The sequence below is a fragment of the Hylaeus volcanicus genome, chromosome 1 (genome assembly GCF_026283585.1).
Source record: "Hylaeus volcanicus isolate JK05 chromosome 1, UHH_iyHylVolc1.0_haploid, whole genome shotgun sequence".
NCBI lineage: Eukaryota > Metazoa > Arthropoda > Insecta > Hymenoptera > Colletidae > Hylaeus > Hylaeus volcanicus.
Window position 1 is genome coordinate 2,158,639 of NC_071976.1, and position 23,865 is coordinate 2,182,503.

At 45.6% G+C, this 23,865-nt stretch overlaps 2 protein-coding genes across 6 annotated transcripts in view; one reads left to right on the forward strand and one right to left on the reverse strand.

Annotated features, from left to right (window-relative positions):
- The first annotated feature begins 318 nt into the window (after nucleotides 1–318).
- LOC128872984 (LIM/homeobox protein Awh-like) lies at nucleotides 319–19,940 on the forward strand. Of its 3 annotated transcripts, none has more exons than XM_054116217.1 (6): nucleotides 319–592; nucleotides 9,848–10,131; nucleotides 16,625–16,842; nucleotides 17,263–17,511; nucleotides 18,040–18,213; nucleotides 18,692–19,940. In XM_054116217.1, the coding sequence occupies exons 1-6, from the start codon at nucleotides 587–589 to the stop codon at nucleotides 18,796–18,798; spliced, it is 1,038 nt and encodes a 345-aa protein (XP_053972192.1). In that variant the 5' UTR covers nucleotides 319–586; the 3' UTR covers nucleotides 18,799–19,940. The 3 variants fall into 3 exon arrangements, with proteins under 3 accessions (XP_053972192.1, XP_053972207.1, XP_053972198.1); XM_054116232.1 differs by having other exon boundaries at nucleotides 18,731–19,940; XM_054116223.1 differs by having other exon boundaries at nucleotides 17,266–17,511.
- A 400-nt stretch (nucleotides 19,941–20,340) lies between these two features.
- The window catches only part of LOC128877031 (LIM/homeobox protein Awh-like), a 32,609-nt gene continuing 29,084 nt past the window's right edge, over nucleotides 20,341–23,865 (reverse strand). Inside the window, exons 3-4 of one of the 3 annotated variants that reach the window (XM_054123983.1) lie at nucleotides 22,130–22,584; nucleotides 20,341–21,769 (exon numbers count right to left, since the gene is read on the reverse strand). In XM_054123983.1, coding sequence (XP_053979958.1) covers nucleotides 21,642–21,769; nucleotides 22,130–22,584 — 583 coding nt within the window. In that variant the 3' untranslated portion in view covers nucleotides 20,341–21,641. The remainder of the gene's footprint in view (nucleotides 21,770–22,129; nucleotides 22,585–23,865) is intronic. The other 2 variants (XM_054123974.1, XM_054123992.1) reach the window with 2 other exon arrangements.

The following is a 23,865-nucleotide window of genomic DNA, read 5'->3' on the forward strand; positions in this document are numbered from 1 at the left end:
AACTCGTGGAACATCTCATGGCAATCTCCACGATGCGCAATTACAGCGTGCTATCCCCGTTGGAGAGAAAGATCTTCGAGAACGATCGTCGAGTGTTGTACATCCGCGGCCAATGGGGAAAAAGGGTCGCATCTGTTGGTGAGAGGGGGTAGCGACGCGTGCGCGGCTTGGTAGCGGCAGTTTTGCGTTAGGGGGGCGTGATCGCGGGTCGACCTAACCCAGACCTAACCCAGACCAATCGTTGACAGCGAAACGATCGCGCCTCCTGGGCTGAACGGAGCACGCCCACCTGAGAGAAGCGATACTCGGAGCGGGTCGTGGTCCTCAGCAGGTCTGTGTCCGTGTACCGTACCACGCTCGAGAATTACGTTATTATACCGTCGAGAGCACCGCGTCTCGAGCCATGCTGCGCTCCTCGAGCGTAGCTATCGCTTCCTCGCGCGCCGCGTGAACGCGTTTACCTTCCTCGCGGTGCTACGCGATGCATTCGGGATCGCGAATTACTCTGTGATCGATACCATCGGGAGAGATAGCCTTCGCTGGGAGCACGAGTGAGTGTCTTCTTCGTCGCTGGCTCGAGGGAACCATGAAGGTACGTGCAGTCCTTATCACGCTCCATCTGATAAGTACACGCTGTGAACCGGGCAAGAATTTTTGTAGAAGATATTACTTTTGGGTAACAGGTCAGGGTTTACGTGTCGAGACAAGCTGTTAGCGTTTTTCTTGAAAGTATGGTTGTGTTGGAGGTTGATTCTTCAACATTTTAACCAAGTTTTTTATGCTTCTCCATCTTTTCACATATTTCTTTAAATATATTCAAAGGACTTGTTTTGTCGTTGGAGTATCCGTTGCCATCCGCGATCCTGTAAGGATTCGCCACGAATAAACCGCTCCAATCGTGAATCAGATTTGATGAAGCGTTGGAGATGTGCAGTGTCATTCTCGCAATGTATGCCGCCCGTGAAACTTTAATATCCTAATTTCCTCGGCACTTGTTCGATCGAGATGCACTCAAATTGAATCAAAAGATCCTTCCGACGGTTAAATTTTGATAGATTTTCGATCTCTCCGAACTTCAACCCTTCATATCGAGCTTTCGGTTAGAATGCCGACGCCCTCGAGTCCTCGGGGTCTCCTAGACCTCGCCAGATTACTCAACCGCGAAGTGAAATCAGATTACTCAATTTCCCAGCAGTTTTCTTCGCGTCGTAAAGTCCGTAGATCCGTCACGGTTGAGGCTTGATGAGGTTGATGAGCGTTGGTGGACAGGTCGCGTCTATCCGCAGCGACGCTTTGTGAAAAAGACAGAGCGAACGTGCACCAGGGAATCCTCGATGCGAGACGAATAAAAGCAGCCAACCACGGGTCTGAGTACAGCGTGGACCAAAATGGTAGTCTCGATCCTATTTTTTTAATTCACATTCACATGAAACTTTCAGGACTATTGTGTCGTCGATGTGGTCAAGTTTTATACTTTTACGAGATTAGTTTGTGTTAACAGTGAGAAGGGTTCACCTCTGAAGGTCTCTAAACACAGAATATTCTGTTCCTTTAAGTCCACTTTCCGCACAAAAAATTCCAAGCAGTTTCAAATCTAAATGAAATCGAGAAAATCGAAGAACTAGGTGGCTATCGTTTTGGTGCACGCTGTATCTCAAGGCGCGGTCGTGGAGAAGCAGCGAAATGGAGGTGGCGGATTACAGGGTCGATCGTCTGCCGCGATTGTCTTGTCGGGATGTCGATCGCGTGTCACCTCGCCTAACTCCTCGTATGCTAAATATTGTCGAATCCCGTCTGGAGCGCATACCCCGTCGGCTTTTCTCCGTTGTCACCGAGGCATTGATGCGTGTCGCTGCGCGAATCGGAATGTAGCATCGGAGACATTGAATAGCTGAGTAGCTGAGCTCGCTCTCGCTGTTCGTACTCGAGTGCCAGCACAGTGGCTCAAACTTCAGGAATGGAGAACATCCGTGGTCCTTTTTTGGGCGTGGAAAGCTGATGACTTTTCGTACCGAACCAGGGGATTACAGTGTCGCGGGGAGACACGGGAGTCTGCAGGGTCTGTAGAGGTGTTATGGTAGCCGACTATGGCAGGAATTCGTTGAATTAGAAGATCATTCGAAGGAGGCTTTCGTGAAAAAATCTCCGTGAACCTAGCGTTAAAGTTGTTGACAAAACTACCAGTTTTCGGGGTCAAGCCCGTACCAAGAAAACACTGGAACCCTATGGCTATCCTCTCATTAATCTTATACGATGGCGCATTGCTTGCGACCCATCTAGGTAGTCGTACCTACGCAAAGACGACCCGAGCAAAGTGAAATCATAAATACCCCGAAGAACACATCCGACACGGGCGAATCGTCCCACGCGAAGGGCTCTATGCGAGCTGTTACGCGAAAAGACCGTTCAAGATGGCATCCAGTGCGTGTGTGGTCCAGTAAATCGTCGGTGTAAGGCGCAAAATGGCGCATCAGGCTGATCCGGAGTTATACGGCTCCGTTTTTAGAGGACTCGTGCCCGAACATAGCGAGTCGCGAGGACGACAGAAAGGGAGACAAGAGGAACGAGGAACGCGCGGTGATTTGCTTCAACGTCCATGGCAGGTCGTCCTGTTAAAGCGACTCGCGTTAGCGACGCTTAGAAGTTATTGCGATCTACTCCGAAAGGATCGCAAACAGTTTTTTAAAATTAATTATTAATCACTGGGGACTTTGGGACGCGCCATTCCTCGAAGGAAGCAATCTGACAGACAGATATGTGTTCGAGGTGTTGGAGAGTGTTGCGGGACACACTCTGTCTTGGAATGCGTATTTTGAAATTAAATTTAAAGATTTGGTAATAGACACGATTGATGTGCTTCGCGTCCAGGTGTATTCTGTTGATAAAAAATAAAATACTAAAGTCCGTTTGTCACGGTTCTATCGTATTCATGTATAGAGTCCTTCGAGTTGGTTAACCGCGAGAAAAATGCGCCAGGTTGAAAACAGTATCCTTGGGGCGATAGTTCATCGCGCGTTTAAGTAAACGGGATCGATAAAGCAGAATTAACAGTAGGGGATTTCGAGAGATCAGAGAAGATTAATGGTGTAAAAGAGGACGCGGATCTAACTCGTGTCCTGCGTAAAACGGATCATCCGGAGTTACGATCTATGGGATCGGCGACACATGATGTCGACTCCGAAAGTTCCGACAAATGCTTCTCTAGCTTTGTTCGAGATTTCACGGCATCGAGCGTGGTATTTTACGGTGTTTCGGTATTCAATTTCGCGGAGATGAAGAAAAATCCTGCTGGGGAGAAAAATTCATTCGAGATCATTTTTGTATCAGGCAATACATCATTCGGATTTTATCAGTGGTAGTTATTAATAAATTCAATGTATAGGTATCCAATTTTTGTTTACATTTCAATTATAAAATTCTCACGTAAGGTAAATAATTCAGCCTGAAATTCGTTCAACCTTCGTTTATTTATCCAAGTACTTCTACGTCGATCTTTTTACTCGATTTCACGATTTTCTTAATCACGCATGTGAAGGTGTGATATGCAAATGCCCTGCGTCGCGATTCGCCTTTTTTTTTTGATCGTTTACCTTCTCGACGAGGCTCGTCGCCGTGGACGAATAATAATGGGAACGATACGCCTTCGTTGGCATGCGTACTAGCCAAATGTGGCGGTTATGCTAATCGGGGGAACAATTTTATCCCGCTACGGTCGCGCGAAGAAACGTCGCCGCGTCGATGACGAAGTGCGCGTTCCGCGAATTGAAGATAAAGAAAAAAAGGAAAGAGAAGGAGGAGCGTTAATATATCGCGATAGTTGTGGAAGCAAAACGAATCGAGCCACACTTCTGGCACTCTATTAATAAAATGCAAACATATGTTAATGTGACGCGTTCGCGCGCGAATCCGTCGAATCAATTTATTATCCAGATCGGGAGTTCTCGCTGCTCGGTGTCTTCTCTTTTTCATCTCCACGCGTGTACCCGCATGACCATGAAAAAAAGCCGACCGTGTGTAGCAACACCAGTAACCGCGATTTCTTCGTTGGTAATGAATTAATTTTTAATTAATTTCGATACAATTTTATGAAACTTGAGATACACAATTAAGTGATTTAGCGATTTTTTGAGGCTGTTTGTTTATTAGTATATCGTCAAAAATTTGGAGCGAAATTCGGGTTGGAAGCACCAGACTGCTCCCTTAAATAGGGGTGTCTAAATAGCATTCGTCTTGATGCTACGAAATCGTTATTTGATGAAACAAAAAAACATTTCGTGAAACTACATTAAACGATCTATAAATTGTCTAACTTTCATCCAGAGATTCAGATATTCCTTCGCTCTTGAAAAATTGTAGGAGAACCGCTGGTCACAGTCCAAAGCATCAGCCAACTCCTGAAGAGTATACGTCTCCGAAACAACAATTGCCACCCGAAACAAACAATAAACATTTCGTTAGATCAGTGTAAAAGTGCAGTAAATCAGAAATCACGAATTTGCCTCAAAAGATGTGGAAACATCACAGAACAAAATGGCCAACACGTTATAGAGTAAACGCATTTTCATATCTAAGAAAAGTCGCTGTTTATTCGTGCTTTAAAATCCGAACGAAGTTCGTGGCCAAGCTAATAGTACGTGGCTAGAGCTAATCGCGAGACGAATCTCTCTTGGTCGTGCCCCGTCGGTCCCCGTTCCATTCACAGCGACACAAGGGCTGAACACGCTGCAGAGAACCGGCAAACATTGTACGTCCCGCGAAACCAGAAATCGGATGGCAATTTAAATAGATTTCGAGTGGCTAACAGCGGCTTCATGAAACGGGGATCCCATTGTACCTGCGGGGGATCGTTTCTTCTTCTCTGGGGATGGTAAGGGAGCCGGGAGGGGGTGCGAAGGATTTTTCTACGAAGGCGTGAAGAGGCTCGTGCCCTTTTTGGTCCGGTGCCACTCGAAAAGCCGCTCGAAACACACAAAAACCGAGAGGAGCATTATTTTCGCGAGGCGTCCTCTTTCTCGTCCCTCTTCTTTCCTCTCTCTCTCTCGCGCGCTTGAGTGCTGGAGCATCGTTTGAAAGAGCGGCCCAAAAGAAGGGTGCCCGTAGTGGGCCACTTTGTCAACTTGTCACCTGGGCCCCGAAGATGCGAAAGAAAACGAACGAAAGGGGCCCCTCGGGACGAAGGGAACCCTCGTTCTTGTTCGCACTAGGAAGTCTTGACTCCTCTCTTCCTGGAGACGTTTCTCTTCCATTTTTTCTCCACCGTTTTCTTCGAGCTTTAGGGTTCGTTTCGGTTTCCCTTCGCTTTTGTTCTCTGTTAGGTTCATTGGAACGATCGTTCGAAATTCAAGAGGGAGATCTTTGGGGAAATTGCTTATCATTTTATCCACGGAAGAGTCAATGGCAAAGGATATAAATAGATATGAATGCAGGAAACGGGGTCGTGCATGTTGTTGGGCACGCGTGACTCCACACACGGCGATATAAGTGTCACAGGAGAGCCCGAAGTTCATACTCGTCGAATGGACTCGCATATGAGAAATCCAGGTGGACGGTCGTATAGGTGCGAGGTTAATTAACGACATGCAGGTAACCTGTCGGTATTGGACACGCGTAATAGACGTCCTGTTAACGGGAATCAATGTAGATTCGCTAATACATTAGCCTGTCGGATAAATTTCTACTCGATCCAGGAAAGTTGCTACAGCCCCTTCACTTTATCCGCGTCTGATAATTGGAATATTGTCGTCGCCTACTTATTTATATCGCGCCTGACTCGGTGATAAGAAGTGAACGGAAGATGAATGGCCAAGAAAATTTGAGGATAAAGATACAAAATATAGAAGACTTTTCACTCTTTCGTTTCTTTGCTTGTCTATTAAATAATGCTTGTTCATTGATTGTTCATCGCAACAACGCAGCTTGATCCAGTGTTTTGCTCTAAAGAAGAAACAACGGGGCAAGTCCGTTCGACGCTATTTAGTTAGCAAACGCATTTCGAGTAGCGGCGAATAAACTAATAAATTCCTCTAACGAGAACTTGTGAATTCGGATAAGTCCTGTTGGATGGCGACCTTCTCGAATCGGGGGAGCTACAGAGTGTTCGTTTCTAATTGGCTCGCGTGTTTGTTCCTAGCTGATACGAATTTACGTCTCGTGTCCGTGAAATACAGAGAATCCTCCAGGGAAAGTAGTCGAGCGCGCACGAGGACAGTGTTAACGCTAGAGGAATCGTCTGGCATTAAACAAACTGGGACGTTGTATCGGAATCGATGTTTCAACTTTATCCACGGTATAGGGTGGTGTGTATGAGAAACAAGGATACAGCGATGTAACTTCCTCCTTTGTATGACGTCAGTTTTAGTTCGATGCGATGGAGCAAAAATTTGGAATTTTAGTCACGTCTCGGTGCGAGCAATTTGCCTGAAATTAAGTTCCCATCAAACACCCAGCGCCAGTGAAAGGAAGACCCGCTGGTCGAAAATCCTTGAAAGTTACACTCATTGTTGGCCTGGTGGGGACGAGCATTATCGTTATTACCGGCATGGTCGAGCCCCGAGCGACATTGGTGCCGTCGTGGACAGGCGCTGGAAGGGAAAGAAGAAATATCGGTTTCAATGGGCACCGTGTCGCGTACCGAAAATGACACGAAGCCGCGAATACCGTAGGAAACCCCATAGCGGGACCCCTGGAGGACCTCCCGTCGACAGGCTTTCAAGTTTGAAAGTCATACCCGGGTGGTGGCTTCGCAGTCGACAAGGGGACCGAAACCGAAACCACTCGAGAGCTAAGAATGGGGCCTCATGGCCATCCTGAATAGAGGCGTGTACAAACCCTGGTGTACCAGTCTATGGACGGCCTCTCCGCGAACCTCGACGATCCACCTTTGTGTAAATAAGGCAATAAGGCGAAGGAAGCGGGATTATTCTTCCCTAAGTCCGCTGATCCGATTATAACGAGTGGGTATCGATTCCATCGGGTTGCCAAATATTTGAATGAGACCAAGAGCCTCTTCTATGACTTACTTTGGGAAGTGTACTCGAGTGATGCCCAAGGCGCCAGAGGCTTCGAGAGGAGTATTACAAGTTTTAGTATGGAGTTGTGCAAGGTTATCGAGGTTGGTTCACAAGTTCACGAGTACCAATTTTTTTTTTTTACCTACAAGAAAATGATTAACCCTTGAACCCCGAGGGTGTGTCCACTTTAGGCGGAGTTCTATAACCTAAACTAACAGAAATGAGAAATTCCTTCAGTAAATAAATGATCACTTTAGAATTAGTACTCGCGTATATCCTTTCGTGAGAAAACTGATTCTCATAATAAACCTCAAAAATCACGCCCCTGACAGGCCGTGCGACTGCAGGATGCGACCTAGGACCGGGTACAAATGGGAGGGTATGGCGTTCGCTATAACTCATGGGGTTGGTCCTGTGACGAGACCGCGTCACCGCGATAGGCAACGCACAGGGATCCTTGCAACACGCGCGCACGTCGAGTGTTGGATGTAGGTACAAGGGAAGCACCTACGGCTTTGTAGGTATTACGTTACAATGCCATTATGGAACTCCCGTGCGCCACCATTGTAGGGCCCGCTGTGACGTATGGTTAACCACCGACCATAACCAACCAAATGTTCGCACGTCCTAACCACGGATGCGTTGAAAATTCTCCCTAGTCGAAGACATCGCCCTAGGAACGAGGAAGGGGGTGAAAGTTAGAGATGTAATTAATAATCCTGCATTTAGGATTCGATCGAATTAAACTGATCAAACTCAGAAATTTGGAGCGTTGATTGTATTGGAACGTTTAACAACGTCAACGATACAATGCATCGGAAGCACTCGCATCGAACGTGTGCCTCCCGACTTGTATTTAAATTTTCCAGTTATTTGTCCCGATTCAATGGAGCTAGCTTCGAATTTGCGACAAAAGCGTAATTTTCGGGGTACCCACGCGTTTTAGCGAGATTAGAAAATCGCGGCAGCGCTGGCTCTATTGCGTTACTCGCCCGTTAATCTTCCAGCTTTGGGTCCTTTCTTCCGTCGTAATAAATCCGCCGTTAAAATATTGCCGGCGTTTCGACTGTACGCGCGCATGTGGACGTATGTTCGCGAACGACGTCCACACCCACACCGCAGAAGGTTGGGTCAGGAGAGAGTTATAGGTGACAATAACGAGGCACGGTTGCATGCGAGGCGGGATCGTAAAACGGAGGATTAGACTCCTTTCGGCTATTAGTCTAATATATGTCTTCCGATATCCAAGGGGTGAATCGCGCAGAGAAGCGCAGATTCGAGCAAAGGATCGAGCTTGGGTAAACACTGACAGGTTACTCGAGTTTGGGGACGATCGACTGCTTCTGTTAACGCTGAATTAGAGTCCCTCTAATCAGAGTCACAAAATAACGTCAAGGTTACGTCAGTTAATTCCACGAGATTCAACTTCGTAACTGTAATAGTGTTTATATACCGAAGTCCAAGTTATTTTTTCAGAGAATAAAGACTAAAACCACAAAATTCAATTGTTTTACGTATTGTTGAATTTAGTATGACGTCAAATATTTTTGTATCCAATCGAAGAGAGTGTTTTTAAGACTAGTATAAATGAGAATATAAGTAATAATAGGTACAAATGAAGTCTCGGTAGGTTTAGCGTTGAAGCCAGATTGAATCGATCGATCTGACACGATTGTCCGTGCAAAACAATATATAATTGCACGACAAAGTCAACGTCCCCCCATTAGCCTCCCCGACACATTGTGCCACCCTATCCTACACGGAATCCAACCACCAAACCATCGGATGTTCTTGTCACCGAAGCAGTGGCGCGTTTGATGGATGCGTCTGTTCCAATCAATCTGTTTCGACGCGGTTTGCCACGGGTTAGGTCTTCCTTTCCCATCTTTTCAAACCCATTTCTGTCGTGCACTTACTGGTAACGCCATTTGGAACACCTCTTTTTAACTTTTTCCTGTTTGGATTCCTCTACTCTACATTTCCTGCTGCGTGCAAGTCCCGCAGGCGCATTTATTACCTTGAATTAACCTTCGAAAGCGAAATTAACCCTTGACGATGGTTCCAACCGTGACATCCATCGGTGTTCCTAAAAACCTCCGAGCGTCCCTCATCCCGTCGATCATCGGAGTCCCCGCTAATTCATAGTTTACAGACTCGACGTGTCGAATGGCGGGTCCTGGTAAACGATCCGGTAGGCAGCTGGTCAAGCGAAAAGGGCGCCCCGCGGGGAGCGTTACACGTTGGCAACATAACTGCGCAGACTGGAAGGTAGCCCTCGAACCCCCTTGGTCCGAAGTCAATGTTCCCTTTCAGTGATGGTGACACGCATCCCCGTGCCTCCTCCTAGCGTACTGCCGAGCATTGTTGTGCACGCAAGTTTTCTCGGGCAACTGCGGCCACCGGTTCTAATATATGTGGCCAGCCCACCCCGTAACATCCCCTCGGATCAGGCCTCCGTGGGGGCTGCGTACGCCAATGGGACGCATAAATGGGCATCCAGCCGCCTCCAGGACGTCTCTGTCACCGTGTCGGTGGTCTTGTTACGACGACTCGTGTCGGATCCACGGTTTGGATCCACTGGCTAAATGATTTTCGAACGAGGGGGGCGTGCCGGGTAAATATACTTCCAGCTGGGGGGAGGGAGTGGTTGCTGAGGGGGTTGGTTCCTTCTTCTTACGCGTCACGTTTGCAACGATGATCGATTTTAGTAGAGTCGAGAAGACAAAATTTAATCACAGTAGAAATTTTCAAGAACATTAGGATTTCAGCTTCGACCGCAGGAATTTGTTCCTTACGTACCATGGCGCGTCTACTAACATTTTTGTCTGTTGTTTCAGACGGAAGTGGAGGACATGACGAGCGACGGTGTCTGCGACGGAGGCGGATCGAACCTCGCTATCCCCGAGACCACTGGCGGTCTGATAGGACCCGAGATGTCCCCCAGCGTGATGGAGTGTGGTGGTTGCGGAGAACGTGTCCGCGAGAGAACAGTTCTTTGCGTCGGCGGTCGAACTTGGCACTCGAGGTGTCTGAGATGCTGCGCCTGTGCCAGGCCTCTGCACGATCAACACTCCTGCTTCCTGAAGGGAATGCGGCTCTACTGCAGGCACGATTACGCTCTGTAAGCGAATGATCCATTTCTAAACACTTTTCTCTCATGAATTTCATTGTTCGAATCGATCTCGTTGCCAAATCAACTTGGGCTACGTCCAATCATCGATTTTACCTTATCGATTTCGTCGTGCGACTGGGAAAGAGTAGAAGGAACTCTAGGAACTATTAGGAACTTCATATTATCCTAAAGGTGTTTCATGCTTCATGTTTCGCGCGAGCCTACAGAAGTGTACACATCACATTTTAATCTTCCAATCAATTTCCTCTTCGATGTCGATGCACATATCCACTGTGGACCTCGACAGAGAGTACAGGATGAATTTTATTCGAGTTTTTCTTCCCTGGTGTACACTGATTTCCGTGTCCGATAACACAACAACGATACTGGTCGCGCGTCACGATCGGATATCGCGATACCGTGATTTGGATAGGTCGATGCAATACGGCCAGGTGACCAGACCAACTGTGATTGACAGTTGGATAAACACGTTGGAAAGTCTTCGACTTCGACTCCCTGTCCACAATCGACCAGTCACCTCGAGCTTCTTTCGCTCCGAACGCCTCCCTGTATACTTTCATGGCCCCACTCCCAACGAAAATATTCGAAAGCCTCGATCGAGTCTCTATCGAACAAACAGAGGCTCGTGTGTCGAACAATGTATCCTTGTGCCCGTATAAAATCTAAATCGTCCACGATAGCTTGGATAGGACTTTAAAAAGAGCGTAAAAAGAGAAACAAAAATGCAATGTATGAAAATTTAACGCTAACTTGTGTCAGCCGAATAGAAATCAATTTTCAGGTTGGCTACCGCTCTAGCTTCAAGGATTTATGCGAGTAGAAAGCGGAGAATGGCCACTTTCCCAAGAAGGCGGCAAACTTACCCGAAAAAGTTTGTGATTTGCCACTAAGTCGTGAACCTATCCACCCTGATCGCATAAATCAGTGTATATTAACGTCTTACGTGGCATATTTTGCGTCAACAGTTACTCACTCGCAACGCTTGTTGAACGTTAATTCAAGGATGATGAATGATGAACTAAAAAATGATTACGTTATCGTAATGAAAAATATGTCACTGCTCTATCGGATTAGTATACAAAGTTCTTCGAGTCTCCTTTGGGAATCCCTTTGCATCTTCATATATACAACATTGAATCTATCTACAAGTTTCACAGCCCACGAGTGAACTGTTTTTCGACAGAAAGCAAGTTGCGCCGCGTGTCCAGTATGTTAATACGCTTAGAAATTAATTTACGAGACAATACAAAATATCGCACCGTGTATAAAGACGTTAACGTTAATTTACACTCGCCTGTCGTCGAATTAGAAAAATCCTTGACAGGTTTTCGCGCGGACAGAAGTGGTCGATTCGTTTTCTCCGCTGAAGAATCGAGAATCCACAGTCACCGACTCGCGCAACGACTCTCTATTTATTATATCGATAACTCGAACACCGCGCGCTACTTTTACCATGCTTTATTATTCGACCGATCGATCTATCGGGGATTAAGTATTTTACAGGCATATTCACTTTCTCGTCGCGTCGTTATCGCGATAATTGAATCTGTTTCCACGCGCTACATCGCAGTTACAGGAAAGCGTAGATCTTTGGCGACATAGTGGCAATTACGCGCACCGTGGCCCGGGATTTATGTTACTTGTCTCGCTCTTATGTTTCTACGGTAGCTAACACGTCGTTTCCTTGCACTGGTTCGTTAATAATGTCGGCAGATATCTGCATTAGTCAATCTTCGAGCGGAGGCTACCTTTTTGAGTTGGCGACGTCTCTAATTCCCGCTGGGAATAATTTGTAACGTACGACTGGCCGCTCTGACAATTCCGAGACAAGCTTTAATTGAGACGTAGTATGCAAATTCAGGACATAATTATTCATATAGGTACAGGCGGTTCTTTTTAGTCTCGACTCTCGATTTGGCGAGGTGTTTGTATCTCTGCTGGAGTTGGATCAACTTGATCGTGATATGGAAGATATGTGCAGTCGTGTGCTCTGCAATTTGCGAACAATTCATTAAGTAGCACTTGTCCACCCATATTGTCACTTTGATAATTGCCAGGCTAAAACTCCTGAAAATTTCTCCGAGTTATATTTTCGTCTGTCGAAAATATCGAGATCGTCGAAGACTAGATAATTTAACATTAGTTTTCAGTATTTAATTTTTTTGCCCTATTTAATTCACAAATCCTATCCAAAAGTTTCATTATCGTCTCACTTTTTGCCTGTCCGCCCCGAATCCTCGAAGAATTAAAAGCCAAAGCTCGCAGAAATTCACCAACCAAACAAGACTCAAACTATTCCGATGCACGCGACAATGGCGATAATTATTCACGGGATATTGAAAGACGACGAACAACATATTTCATAACCGGCATAACAGCGTCGGGAGGCTGGAAGCGCAATCAGAAATTTCGCAACGGTGTCGGCGTTCTCTGTGAAGACAGTTGCCGGGATTTTTCGAGCCGTCTGTCTTTGGGGAGTCAAAGTCGTGTGTGCGGGAGGTCCCGAGGAATCCGCAGCGTAATTTTTTCGACTCACTCTTTTCGCCTTGTAATGCTGGCTTACGATGACCCGGTCGACAGGATCCACGACCCGTAGACCCGTCGACAAGCGACTTGGAAAGAGGCGAAGCCACCTTCTCGATCTACGCTCTGCCCGCCCCGTGATAAATGATCGAAAACTATACCGCCTGGTCCCTCCGAGCGGCAAGAGACATCGCTGCGGAATGTTCTCCCCTTCTCGATTCACAATTGAAGTGTTGATACAATGTGACCTAATTAATACTATCGGGTTGTAACACGCGAATGGTACGTTCGAACGGGTGCATTCTTCGAGGAGTCGAACGCTTGAAAGGAAGTAAATAGTTTCATTTATCGCTCTGGTATTCGAATTGATATTTTGGAAGACATTAACCTTGAAATGTTGCGGAGGAATGCAGCCACCCTCTTTGGGGGCCTACTAGGCAAAGCCACCGAATCAAAGGAGAGAGACTATATTCAGAGAATGATTCAGAATAATTTTCAGTGACTCTTATAAAAGATAGATTACACCAGGATAATGGGTTTCCATCTTCCTCGACGTGGAAACAATGAGTCCCGAGGACCTGCTAAGAAGCTTCCCGCAGGGATTAATTTTCATTGTTTTTGACTCGAGCTTCCTCGAGATGGGATCTACGAAGGCTACGAGAGGAATCTCGCAATCGACTTCGGCTCAAAATTTAAATCCCTTCCTAGACATCGCCGTGGGCGTTGACGAAGAAGTTCGTGTTGCAGAGAATGAATTCTCTGCTGGAGGAACAATGGGATTAAAATGCACGCGTACACGTATTTCATTCGGCTCTTTGAATTTACAAATCTCCCTTCGATGTCAACTATAAAAGACAGATTGGTGAAAGTGGTGAACTCTGGTCGATACTTGGACTACAAATCACCCTTCTCGACCTAAAGGTACATTTTCCTAAGGACAACTCGGACCAAAAATGACCTATCTCCAGCGTTTCCAGAATGAATAATTTGTTGTTTACCTTAGATAACCATAACGAAAATGTGCCACAGCTACGAAACTCTCGACTTCATTAGCTACCCCGATACCGATCGTGCACATATCTCCTCGCTCCCGGTCGCGGAATGTCCTCTTAATCCCGGGAGCAGTTGTCGCATCGTAACAGCGTGCTAAATAGTCGTGGATCTAGCCTACCAGTACCCTCGGTACTTTCTCTGTCTGGATTAGGGTGGTGGGGCCACCAGGGTAGTCGCGTGGCCCCATAAGATATCCTCCCGAGTTCGTGGCGCGGAGGGGTCGAGGGATTCGCGAACACAGCCCGTATAAACAGCTAGCTGGATCGTCGCCGGGAGGAACCGAGACGAGGAATCGGGATGCACTTTCCGTGTTCATGAATATGATAATGGGCTAATGGCCACTAGTCGTTGTTTAATTACCAGTCGCGGCGCACACAACGACCACACCGGACTCGGCCGTGAAGCCACCGTCGTGCTTCTGCTTGTCGTTTCGCCAGCGGATGCACATCTCCGGGTGCCTCCTCCTCGGTGTGCACCCATAACACCCACCATTCGAGCCATTCATCTGACCGTGCGTGCGTGTGTCGTGTACCATGCTCGTGTCTTGCCGCTACACGGCTACCGTTTACACCGGCGTAGCTCCCAGCGCTTTTTCGACGGAACCAGCGACACGGGGGTGTCCCCGCGAGGGGGTTTCGATCCCTGCTCCACCGGAGGAATCGCAGAACGACGGAAGGCTTCGAGTGGAGCGCGTTTCGAGAAACGTTGACCGTTGTTTATCGTAAACATGGCCAGTAAGAAAGCAGAGAGTAAAATCGCAGTGGTCGAGAGCGAAGTTGAACATGTCTCGCTAGGGTCGAAAGGGTTATACCAACTTAACGACGACCTGAGATGGGGCTTCAACACATATTCTCCAAACTAGTTGATACAATTTCTGGCGAACTAATGATCCTCCTAGAACTACTCGATGAGGTTATGGATGGAGAGACTAAGAATCCAAGACTGGCTTCGATGTTTTTGTGTCGCTTCCTCCGGTACAACTAGACAACCGCAGGAGTTCGTGGGAGTATAGGAAGAACCAAGTGGCAGCGAAACATGCGCCACTGGAGATCACTTTCCAAGCCGAGAGAGCCAAGTTTCTCTTCCTTCGACTCTCCTCCGTACCTCTGGGCTTCTCTTCTTCCTCGAAGGCGCTTTCTAATACGATTCTCTTCCTTCCCGATTCCTTTGTTTCTCGTTTTATCCTCCTCTGTTTATCCTACGCCCCATCCAACTGTTTTCAATTTCTTACTTCGCTGATCTTCATAGCTATTTACGCTTCTCTCGTTTCTGAGACTGCTCACTACCGAGGCGTTCGAACTTGATTTATGGGTTGACAGACAATTGATTGGCTCCGACTGAGATTGATCGGAGGAACGAGGTTGGCTTTCCGCTTACGAACTTCATCCTTTTGTATACTCCTGTGTGCGCTGGAAAGGGGCTTGAACGTTTCTTCGTTCATTTTGATCGATTTTCTGCGTTTTAATAATAACATTTTATTCGGTGTAAGTCACCATACGTTTCTCATACTCGTGAACAAGCAATAATGTTAACGTGTGACCATTGACATCCATCAACAGTGATCCTATCGTCGCGCGGAATTATCAACTTTAATTACGAATAAATCAGATCGCCCCAGGGTCGAGCTGACCTTCACCCCCAATTTTTCCCGGCTGGTTTATTCGTCCCTATCCTCCGCATAGCTGGTCTTCCCTCTTTCTCTCCCCTTTTTCTATCGTTCCTTCCACTTCCCCCTTATCGCGGCTCGGTTTGCTCCTTTTCGGCCCCAGGTACTTTTTTACCCTTGTGTCCCTCGACGTGCTCCGCCGCGCAAGTTTACATACACGCAAACATACTCTTCGGAGTCCCAGCTCGCGCTTCGGGGTCCAGGAGTCGTTTATTTGTCGCGGGGACGACATACCCTCGCCTCCTTCCAGGTAAACGCGCGTTCGTGCGCGACGCCTTATCTAAGACCGCGGCGGAGTGCTCTCTCATTGGAAGTACGAATTATTTCTGCGACCATTCACGCGAGATAATCACTCGCGGCGGGGACCGTGCGAATATCAAAGGGCAACACTTTTTTGACGCTCGGAAGATCTCTCTCTCTCTCTCTCTCTCTCTCTCTCTCTCTCTCTCTCTCTCTCAGCGCGATAGCAAGTGCACCAATTCGCTAATGGTAACGAGCGATTAACCGCTCCAAGCCGCATTTTTCAAATTCATCATGAGTCTCTACTGTTTCGGAGCAGGCTTGGAGCCATTGGAGATCGGTGAATTTGATATTAACGCGAGTAGGGCATTTAGGAGTCTCAAACTTTGTAAATAATTAGAATTTCACAAACGTCTTCCCCCCTTAAAGCGTACACAATTGTCTTAACTCGCGGTTTTTCCAAGCGAAGGCCGTGACTAACGACGCGATTCCCCGCAGGAAAATCAGTCGCGGTCGTAAAGAATTTGCACGCACGCAGCACGCGGCCACCTGCGGCAATGGCGCCAATAAATTTCACGATGGAAGCCTGGAGAAGGATTTAGCTTCCAAGGCATCCGCCGCCTCTAACAAATGTATCCAGCGAACGGCATTTAACGGCGACGATTCCCCCGGCTCTGCGTGTTCGCGTATTGAGGTGTCGATAAGCCAACTATCGACTCGGGTCTCAAAGGGCCCCTTCTCCGAGGAAAACGCTAAAGGTCTCGCGGATTTCCTAGTGGAGCCCACTCTCCAGCGCCATTAGTAATCGCGCGCGTTCGCGAGTAGAGAAGCCGAAGTATATTCGCGTGCGTGGCTGCGACGTTGATTATTATTTTTGCTGAATCATTTTTTCTGAATATTTATGACACTGGACCGTATATCCAACCTCGAGCATTAGGCTCAGAAAAATTCTGAAATTCGTAGAAATTTATAGAAATAACAAATATTTTCTGTTCGCAGAACTTTTGGAGCAAAGTGTGCAAAATGTGGACGCAGCGTGGGTGCTGGGGACTGGGTGAGGAGGGCCAGGGAGAGGGTTTATCACTTGGCCTGTTTCGCCTGCGACGCTTGCTCTCGTCAGCTCTCCACTGGAGAACAATTCGCCCTCTTGGACGCCAGGTTGCTTTGCAAAGCTCACTATCTGGACGTCGTCGAAGGCAACAACACCTCCTCCGATGGTGAGACTGCGCAGATATGTACTGTAGAGAGAAAGAAAGATCAGTCACGTGTCAACAAAAATTAATTAGAATGAATGACTAAAGAATAGGGTTTCTAATAAACGAATACGAGTAAATTAGGATCCGCTTCCCTTTGGAGGGAATTTACAGAGAAATTGTCCACTTACAAATTACGCTTCCAGAAATATTCTATTTCCTGTTATCGCTTAGCTCGTTATCCAGTCAATCGCCACTCGATTATCGAGCGATAACGTCAACAGATTATTATCGGTCTCGTAAAATCGAGCACTTATTTGCATGAAAACGAGCCCGAGCTACTGGTACCGTAACTGGTGAACAGGGAAGCGGATCGAAGGATAGAGGTTTAGGATCTGCGAGGCGAATGGAAGGTGGGGACACCCCTAATTGGTACTTTCGCAGAAGGCGGTGACTCGGAGAGCGGTCACAAGAGCGGTAACAAGGCGAAGAGAGTGAGAACCACGTTCACCGAGGAACAGCTCTCCGTTCTTCAAGCCAACTTCCAACTGGATAGCAACCCCGATGGCCAAGACCTCGAGAGGATAGCCCACGTCACGGGCCTCAGCAAAAGAGTTACGCAGGTTTGGTTCCAGAATTCTAGGGCGAGGCAGAAGAAGCATCTGCACACGGGCAAAATGAAAGGGCAACATGGTACTTCTTGCGTTTGTTTCTTTCAGCTAACTATCTAAACAGACCCTATTACCGAGTTCGACAGGAGTTTACCAAAAGAGCCTTTAATATCTTGTTTCTTTAATACCTCAAACTGTAACTTCTTTAGACTTTAGACTTTAAACTTTAGACTTTAAACATTTTTATCTTAAATGAAATTACACTGACATGTTGTTAACCAAGGACGTCCTGAAGGCCCTTTTGGGAAACCTTTTATATAGAAAGAAATAAAAATTGAGAAATCCACTAGTTCGTCACAAACACATATGAAGATACAATTTTACTACTTTATAATTGGATACACGAAAGAGTTTGGTACAGAGCAATCGATCGATCAAAATTGAATTAGTTACATCACACGGAGAGAGAGATTAAAAGAATGCGCGTTGACAGAAAATTGTCAGCCAAGAGTTGCTTTTTAAATTCCATTCGAGCACGTGAATCGCGTAGGATTAGAGATATCGGCAATTATAGTCGCTTCGAATGAGGAAACATCGTTTGCTGTTACAGTTCATCAATCACCACCGAATTCTAACGCGTCTACGGGCGATTTCGGTCGACACATCAATTTACATCTGACCTATTCGTTTCAACATCAACAGCACCATCACCACAGCCATCAGCAGCCACAGCTTAGCCCGGCTACGTGCAAGAGTCCCACACCTTCGATTTATCATAATCACGGTAAGAGGGTTTCAGGTCTTCCGGCATGTTTTCGATGAAAATTATTCCTGTTGCATGAAACTAGCTGCTCTCCTATCGACGAGTTCCGAACGAGCGACTAATCGGGTCATCCCATATAGGCATGAGCGATGCTAGCATATTTTTCTTCCTTCGAAGAAAGTACTTACACGCGTGCCTTTCTATGGGGTAATAATCTGCATTATGACTTATCGAGTGCTTTCAATGAAGTGCGATTTTTAGTCGTTCGAGTCTTAAAGCAATTCTACTGGTCTTATTTTTAATACACTGTTGAACATTTTGTGATAAATTGTGTTACGAGATAACACATTCAGCGATTTTTATAAGCATGAAAACAAAATTTTCAATCGTGTATATAAACTTTCGATACGTTTTTTGGTTCCCCTTTGAACTCATTATTTTTACATCGACGTCTATTTACTAGTTACACAAAGACAAAACAAAATTTTACTTTGAAAAGGTCTACTCTCTATCGCAACACCGTCAACTCTGTCTTCAGGCTCGGAACAATCGATGGACGAGCTCTCGCAGGATTCGATGATGTTGTCGATGCCGAACGAGGTTTAATCGTCGCTGCTGGATTAGCCGCATTGTAAATAGTCTTTATCGCGTTAAGGAATATGTTTCTCCACCTGATGAATCGTTCTCGGTGAAAGCGTCGATTTCTTTATTTAATTTATGGAGCTCCGCGTTTACGGTTTCGAAGTCTTTCCATCGCGAGGCACGTTAACGAAACGGTAATTTTCGCGAGCTACTTTAGTATGTACTCTGCGACAGTATTTATTCGGTTAATTAATCCCTTGAAGCGCTTGTTGGATAAGAGAAACTAATGGAAACGGATTGTAAATGAAATTGTACAAAATTATTTAATGCGTCTTGTTTGATACCACATGTGCAATATGAAGGTTGAACCCAGATAATTGTTAAAATAATCTGAGTTCGATTCATCGTGGGTAACATTCGAAATAAAATTAATAGGACGAAGCACTTACACAGGGTGTTCCTGAAAACGTTCTTATTTAAGGACCCACGAGAATTAAATTAAAAGTGACGAAAGCTGCTGCACTTCAACGGATTAATGTTCAACACACGGTAACTCGTAACAGGTGTTTTATAAAGGTTTCTCCAAAAAGGACCCTAGAATTTTGTTTTCTAATAACAAAAATAAAATTCTGAAGCCTAGTTCGGAGAACCCTTTACTTTCTAGTACGTAAGGACGTTGCTAAGGCACACAGAACGTTTTGTATGATTTAGAACGAAATCCGCCCAAACGTTGTTAACCTATTTAAGATATCAGCAAAACCGTAGGGACGCCAATTTTTAAGACTGGATGGCAGCACTCTCTCGCACTCGGTGTCAAGCTTATTACGAACAGGTGAATACAATTTCCATGTAATGGAAGCGAGCTTATCTTTACCTTCCACCCTGGACGCGAAAGTTGCTCTCACTTTCATCCGCGGTAATTCCCTGACGTAATCAGGCTATCATTTTAATAAAACGTGTAAGATCGAGTAAGATAAGCGCGAACGAGAATCGTTCGATGTCTCCGAGACTGCCCCGAGGTGATCTTGGCGAACATCAAAAAGCAATGTTCCGAATGAAAGTATCTTTTACAGTGTCTAGGTAATTGTGTAATCGTAAAAGAATCATAATTTAATATACATGTACTGTGATGTAAATATTGTAAACTACGTATATACAATATAAAATGTTGCACATACCTCTGCGTGTGTTCCTTTTTCACATTTTCCCAGCGTTCTGTTATTTTTAGTAAAATATACACGGGATCTAGAGAACAATGTACTTGTCAGAAGTAAATAAATAATAAATTTATGTGTACTCGCTCTAAAGATCAACGAGAGGTTTTTTTTATTCCTTTTCCTGTCGGTCTGATTAAAGCATTTGAGGGATGAAAGGAAGTACTCACGGTCGTACGTTTTTGTAATAAATTTTTTTATCGCGAAAAAGACTGGAGACTCGTTTAGGAGCACTCGGTGTGAAACTCATAAGTGGATACTAAAACTGGAAGAAGAGTAAATAGTAGAAACTTTTTTATTTTATTGGATCAACTATTAGAATTTTCTTAGATAACAAATTCGTTGGGAGTTTGTGCGTTTATGGGTGGATAATACGTACGCTGATATGGATAACACGTTTAAACACGTACGTAAATAAATTCTGCATACGTACGTGCATATTTTGCATATGTTGGTCATAAATGCATAAACTCCGCAGTCTATCAATAAATCATAAATTCGTCACGGAGTCAAAGACAGCATTAACAATAAAAGACACTTTTATTAATAACAGTACGGTTTACAATATTGCGGTAATTAGTGTACAACACAGGAGCAATATCAAATACTCATGCAGAAGTTCCTCGAGGTTTATATACAAAAGCTACAGGGTAGGTCTATGTACAATTTCGTCTTGAAAATAAAATAGTTTGTAGGACACGCGTAAGGACTCGAAAAATACCAGCGAGCGCAATGTTGCAATTATGTAATAGATGCCTGGATCTTGAAACTTAAAAGGATATGCGTAAAACGCAATTTCATAATTTTTACTGGAATGTTCTTTCAAATACTTGACTTCCCCAGGATGAACTTAGAAAATTCTTGAAATAACTGTAGAAGGAAATGCGTCTTTAAAAGTCGTCAAACATGAATCAAAACACTTGTTGGAATTCTTTCTGAAAGTGTAAAATGATTAATGAGAAAAATAATATTTATCGATACCTACGAATCGATGATTTCCTTTCTAATTCTGTCGCGATGGTTCATTGCACGTTCGCCAATAAATTCGCTAAATCACTCACCGCGCGGAAGAAACCGAATACAATCTGCAAACTGTTGCAACCGAAAAGGAATAAATAATCGTCGATTTGTCTATTCGTTAAACTATAATCCTCACCGCGGAATCCTATCCTATTTATATTATCACTTTTTCCTTTCCGTCGTTGACGCTTTTTTGGTATGTACAAGAAAGGGAAAACATCTCGATTGCTTAACATTAACATTCTCACTCTCATCTCTCATCCTAGAACTCGAAGAGAGTCCTTTCTTTCTTCGATACTCTCTCACTCGTAATTCAATCATCGGAGCAACGCAAATATCGTAAAATTTCTATGAAAAATAAAATTTCGAATGCACGAATTACGTTCTCTTTCGCCGTCCCTCGTCGAGATCCTAGGACTACGTCACTTTTGGTCCTTCGATCACGAAGGTAGCAAATTCTGAATGTTCAGATTCGATCACCGGTTTAGCGCGAGATTCTTTTACAATTCGTCCACGCGAAGTTACCCTGTCTGATGACAGAACTGAGCTTGAAGATGATTGGGCGTCGTTGGGGTTAGGGGTGTCAAGGGGGTGAGCGGTGTCATTGGGCTGCCAGGACTTTCGCTTCCGGCGCTACCACCTTGATACCCACCCAAATAGGCGCCCACCATGCTCACTCCAGAAGGGTACAGGTCGCCTGGATGGTGCTGCATCGGTGGCGAATGGTGCACTGGATACAGAATTAAACTGTAGTTGAATATCTACAGGGGTGGTGGAAAAGACACAAAATAATGCAAAGAAAATATACGAGGTACTCCACAACGTATATTAAACAGTGAGCAGCATCTAAAATCTAGCGAGTATCTAGAGATAAAGAGGGATGATCATTTTTCTGTCGTTTAATTTACGTTTCGACTATGTTTTAGAGTCGTTTATCGCAATTTTATTCGATATGATTCCATTTCTGTCAGAAAAATCGAACAGAAGTCATAGATCACTGATTACCCACGATAATTCAACGAGAAACAAAGGAAAGCTCTTCCAAAAGAAAAACTCTTGAAAATGTCCACTACAGGTGCCTTTACCTTACAACCTAACAAAAAATGATCTAAAGTACTCACTTTGCGACTTGATCTTGCCACTGTGCTTCTTCTGCCTGGCCCTCGAGTTCTGGAACCAGACTTGCGTGACCCTTTTGCTGAGGCCTGTGACGTGGGCTATCCTCTCGAGGTCCTGGCCGTCGGGATTGCTGTCCAATTGGAAGTTGGCCTGCAAAACGGATAGCTGCTCCTCGGTGAAGGTCGTCCTCACCCTCTTCGTCTTGCTGCCCTTGCCACCGTGCTCTGAGTCGCAGTCCTCCGAGGACGAGGTATTGTTGCCCTCGACGACGTCCAGATAGTGAGCCTTGCAGAGCAGCCTGGCGTCCAAGAGGGCGAATTGTTCTCCAGTGGAGAGTTGGCGAGAGCAGGCGTCGCAGGCGAAACAGGCCAAGTGATAAACCCTCTCCCTGGCCCTCCTCACCCAATCCCCAGCACCTACGCTTCGACCGCATTTTGCACACTTTGCTCCAAAAGTTCTGGGAAATTAAAAGTTTTAGGGATGAATGCTGGGGTCGAAGATTCAAGATTTGAAATCTTTCTGGCACTGGGGAACGGAAACAAGGTGTTCCAATATTTCTATCAACTACTTTTCCATTGCTCCTTAGTTATTATTCATCACTGAGGATCCTAAAAAGTGACGCGATTCCTCTTCGTCCATTTTGCAACGATGTGCAAAGGGTTAATCCTCGCTGGCTAGTGTTTTCGTTTCAAATTAGCAGTCGCGGCACGCGGTGGCTCTTTCGCGAGGCAAAAAGCGAGTGGTCGAGAGGTACAAGGGTCTATTTTCGGTCAGGGTGCAGGTTCATTCAGGACCTCCGTGCACGAGAATCCCGTGGCCCTGTCCTCATTAACATACTACTCTGCCACTCGATGTCCCTCGGAGTGGAGCGCGTCAGAAGCGCGAGCCACGGTTTAAGGATCCCTGAGTCGACCTCTCGCGATTCGACCATCAGATTACGTCGAGATTATCTCGACGTCTCAGTCCCGCGGCTTCCCCTCGCCCTACAAATGACTCCAGCCCTTTGAATTTATACCGACGACCAGGAAACGGACGACACGAGACTGTTGCCCCTGGCGCGGAATATACGAGCGACCTGGCTTCGCTAATTAGCTGTCAACGCGAAACGTGGCCTAGTAAGAGTACCGAGTAACAGTATTCCTGTGAAAAATTAGGGGCTTCAGAATTTTCTGGAGTGGTGGAAAACTTCTCTGCAAGTCACCCTTCAACGTTACACTGTATATTGCATTTCATTTCACACACACACACACACATAGTTAAAAATGTTTAATTTTCAAGTTTCCTTCCTGTGAATAAGGATCTGAATTGAGCTGCAAACTGATTCCCCATAGCTTTGCTTCTCAATTTTTCTTGCGTTCTAGCTGCGCTCCTTTTTCGCAGTGAAATAGACGAGGGAGACGAAACTGAAGAGAAGAATAAGCACAAGGTGAAAAAGAAGAATGGATCGACCAAAGGGTTATTGTATGGAAAAATATGGTAAGCCACGGAAGGATTAGTCCCCAGCATGAATTGCATCGTCACCGTTGCATCGAAGATATTTTAGGGTATTATTGGTTATGGTGATCGTGCACAGGACACGCCTAGAAGCGTGTAGAGCGCGTACCTCTCGAGACGTGTCTTTGGATCGCTTTCCATCGTACAAAACCCCACTGGAATATCATTATCATCGATCCTACGGAAGAGGTCCTCCCTGAAAAACACTCTGTCCTCCCAAATCGTTCATAAACATCAAACGGGA

Excerpts from the sequence above, each read along its gene's own strand:
- LOC128872984 (XM_054116217.1), top strand. Across the intron at positions 10,132-16,624 it reads TGCAGGCACGATTACGCTCT|AACTTTTGGAGCAAAGTGTG; the intron begins GTAAGCGAATGA and ends TTCTGTTCGCAG. Across the intron at positions 18,214-18,691 it reads TTCGATTTATCATAATCACG|GTCTACTCTCTATCGCAACA; the intron begins GTAAGAGGGTTT and ends TACTTTGAAAAG.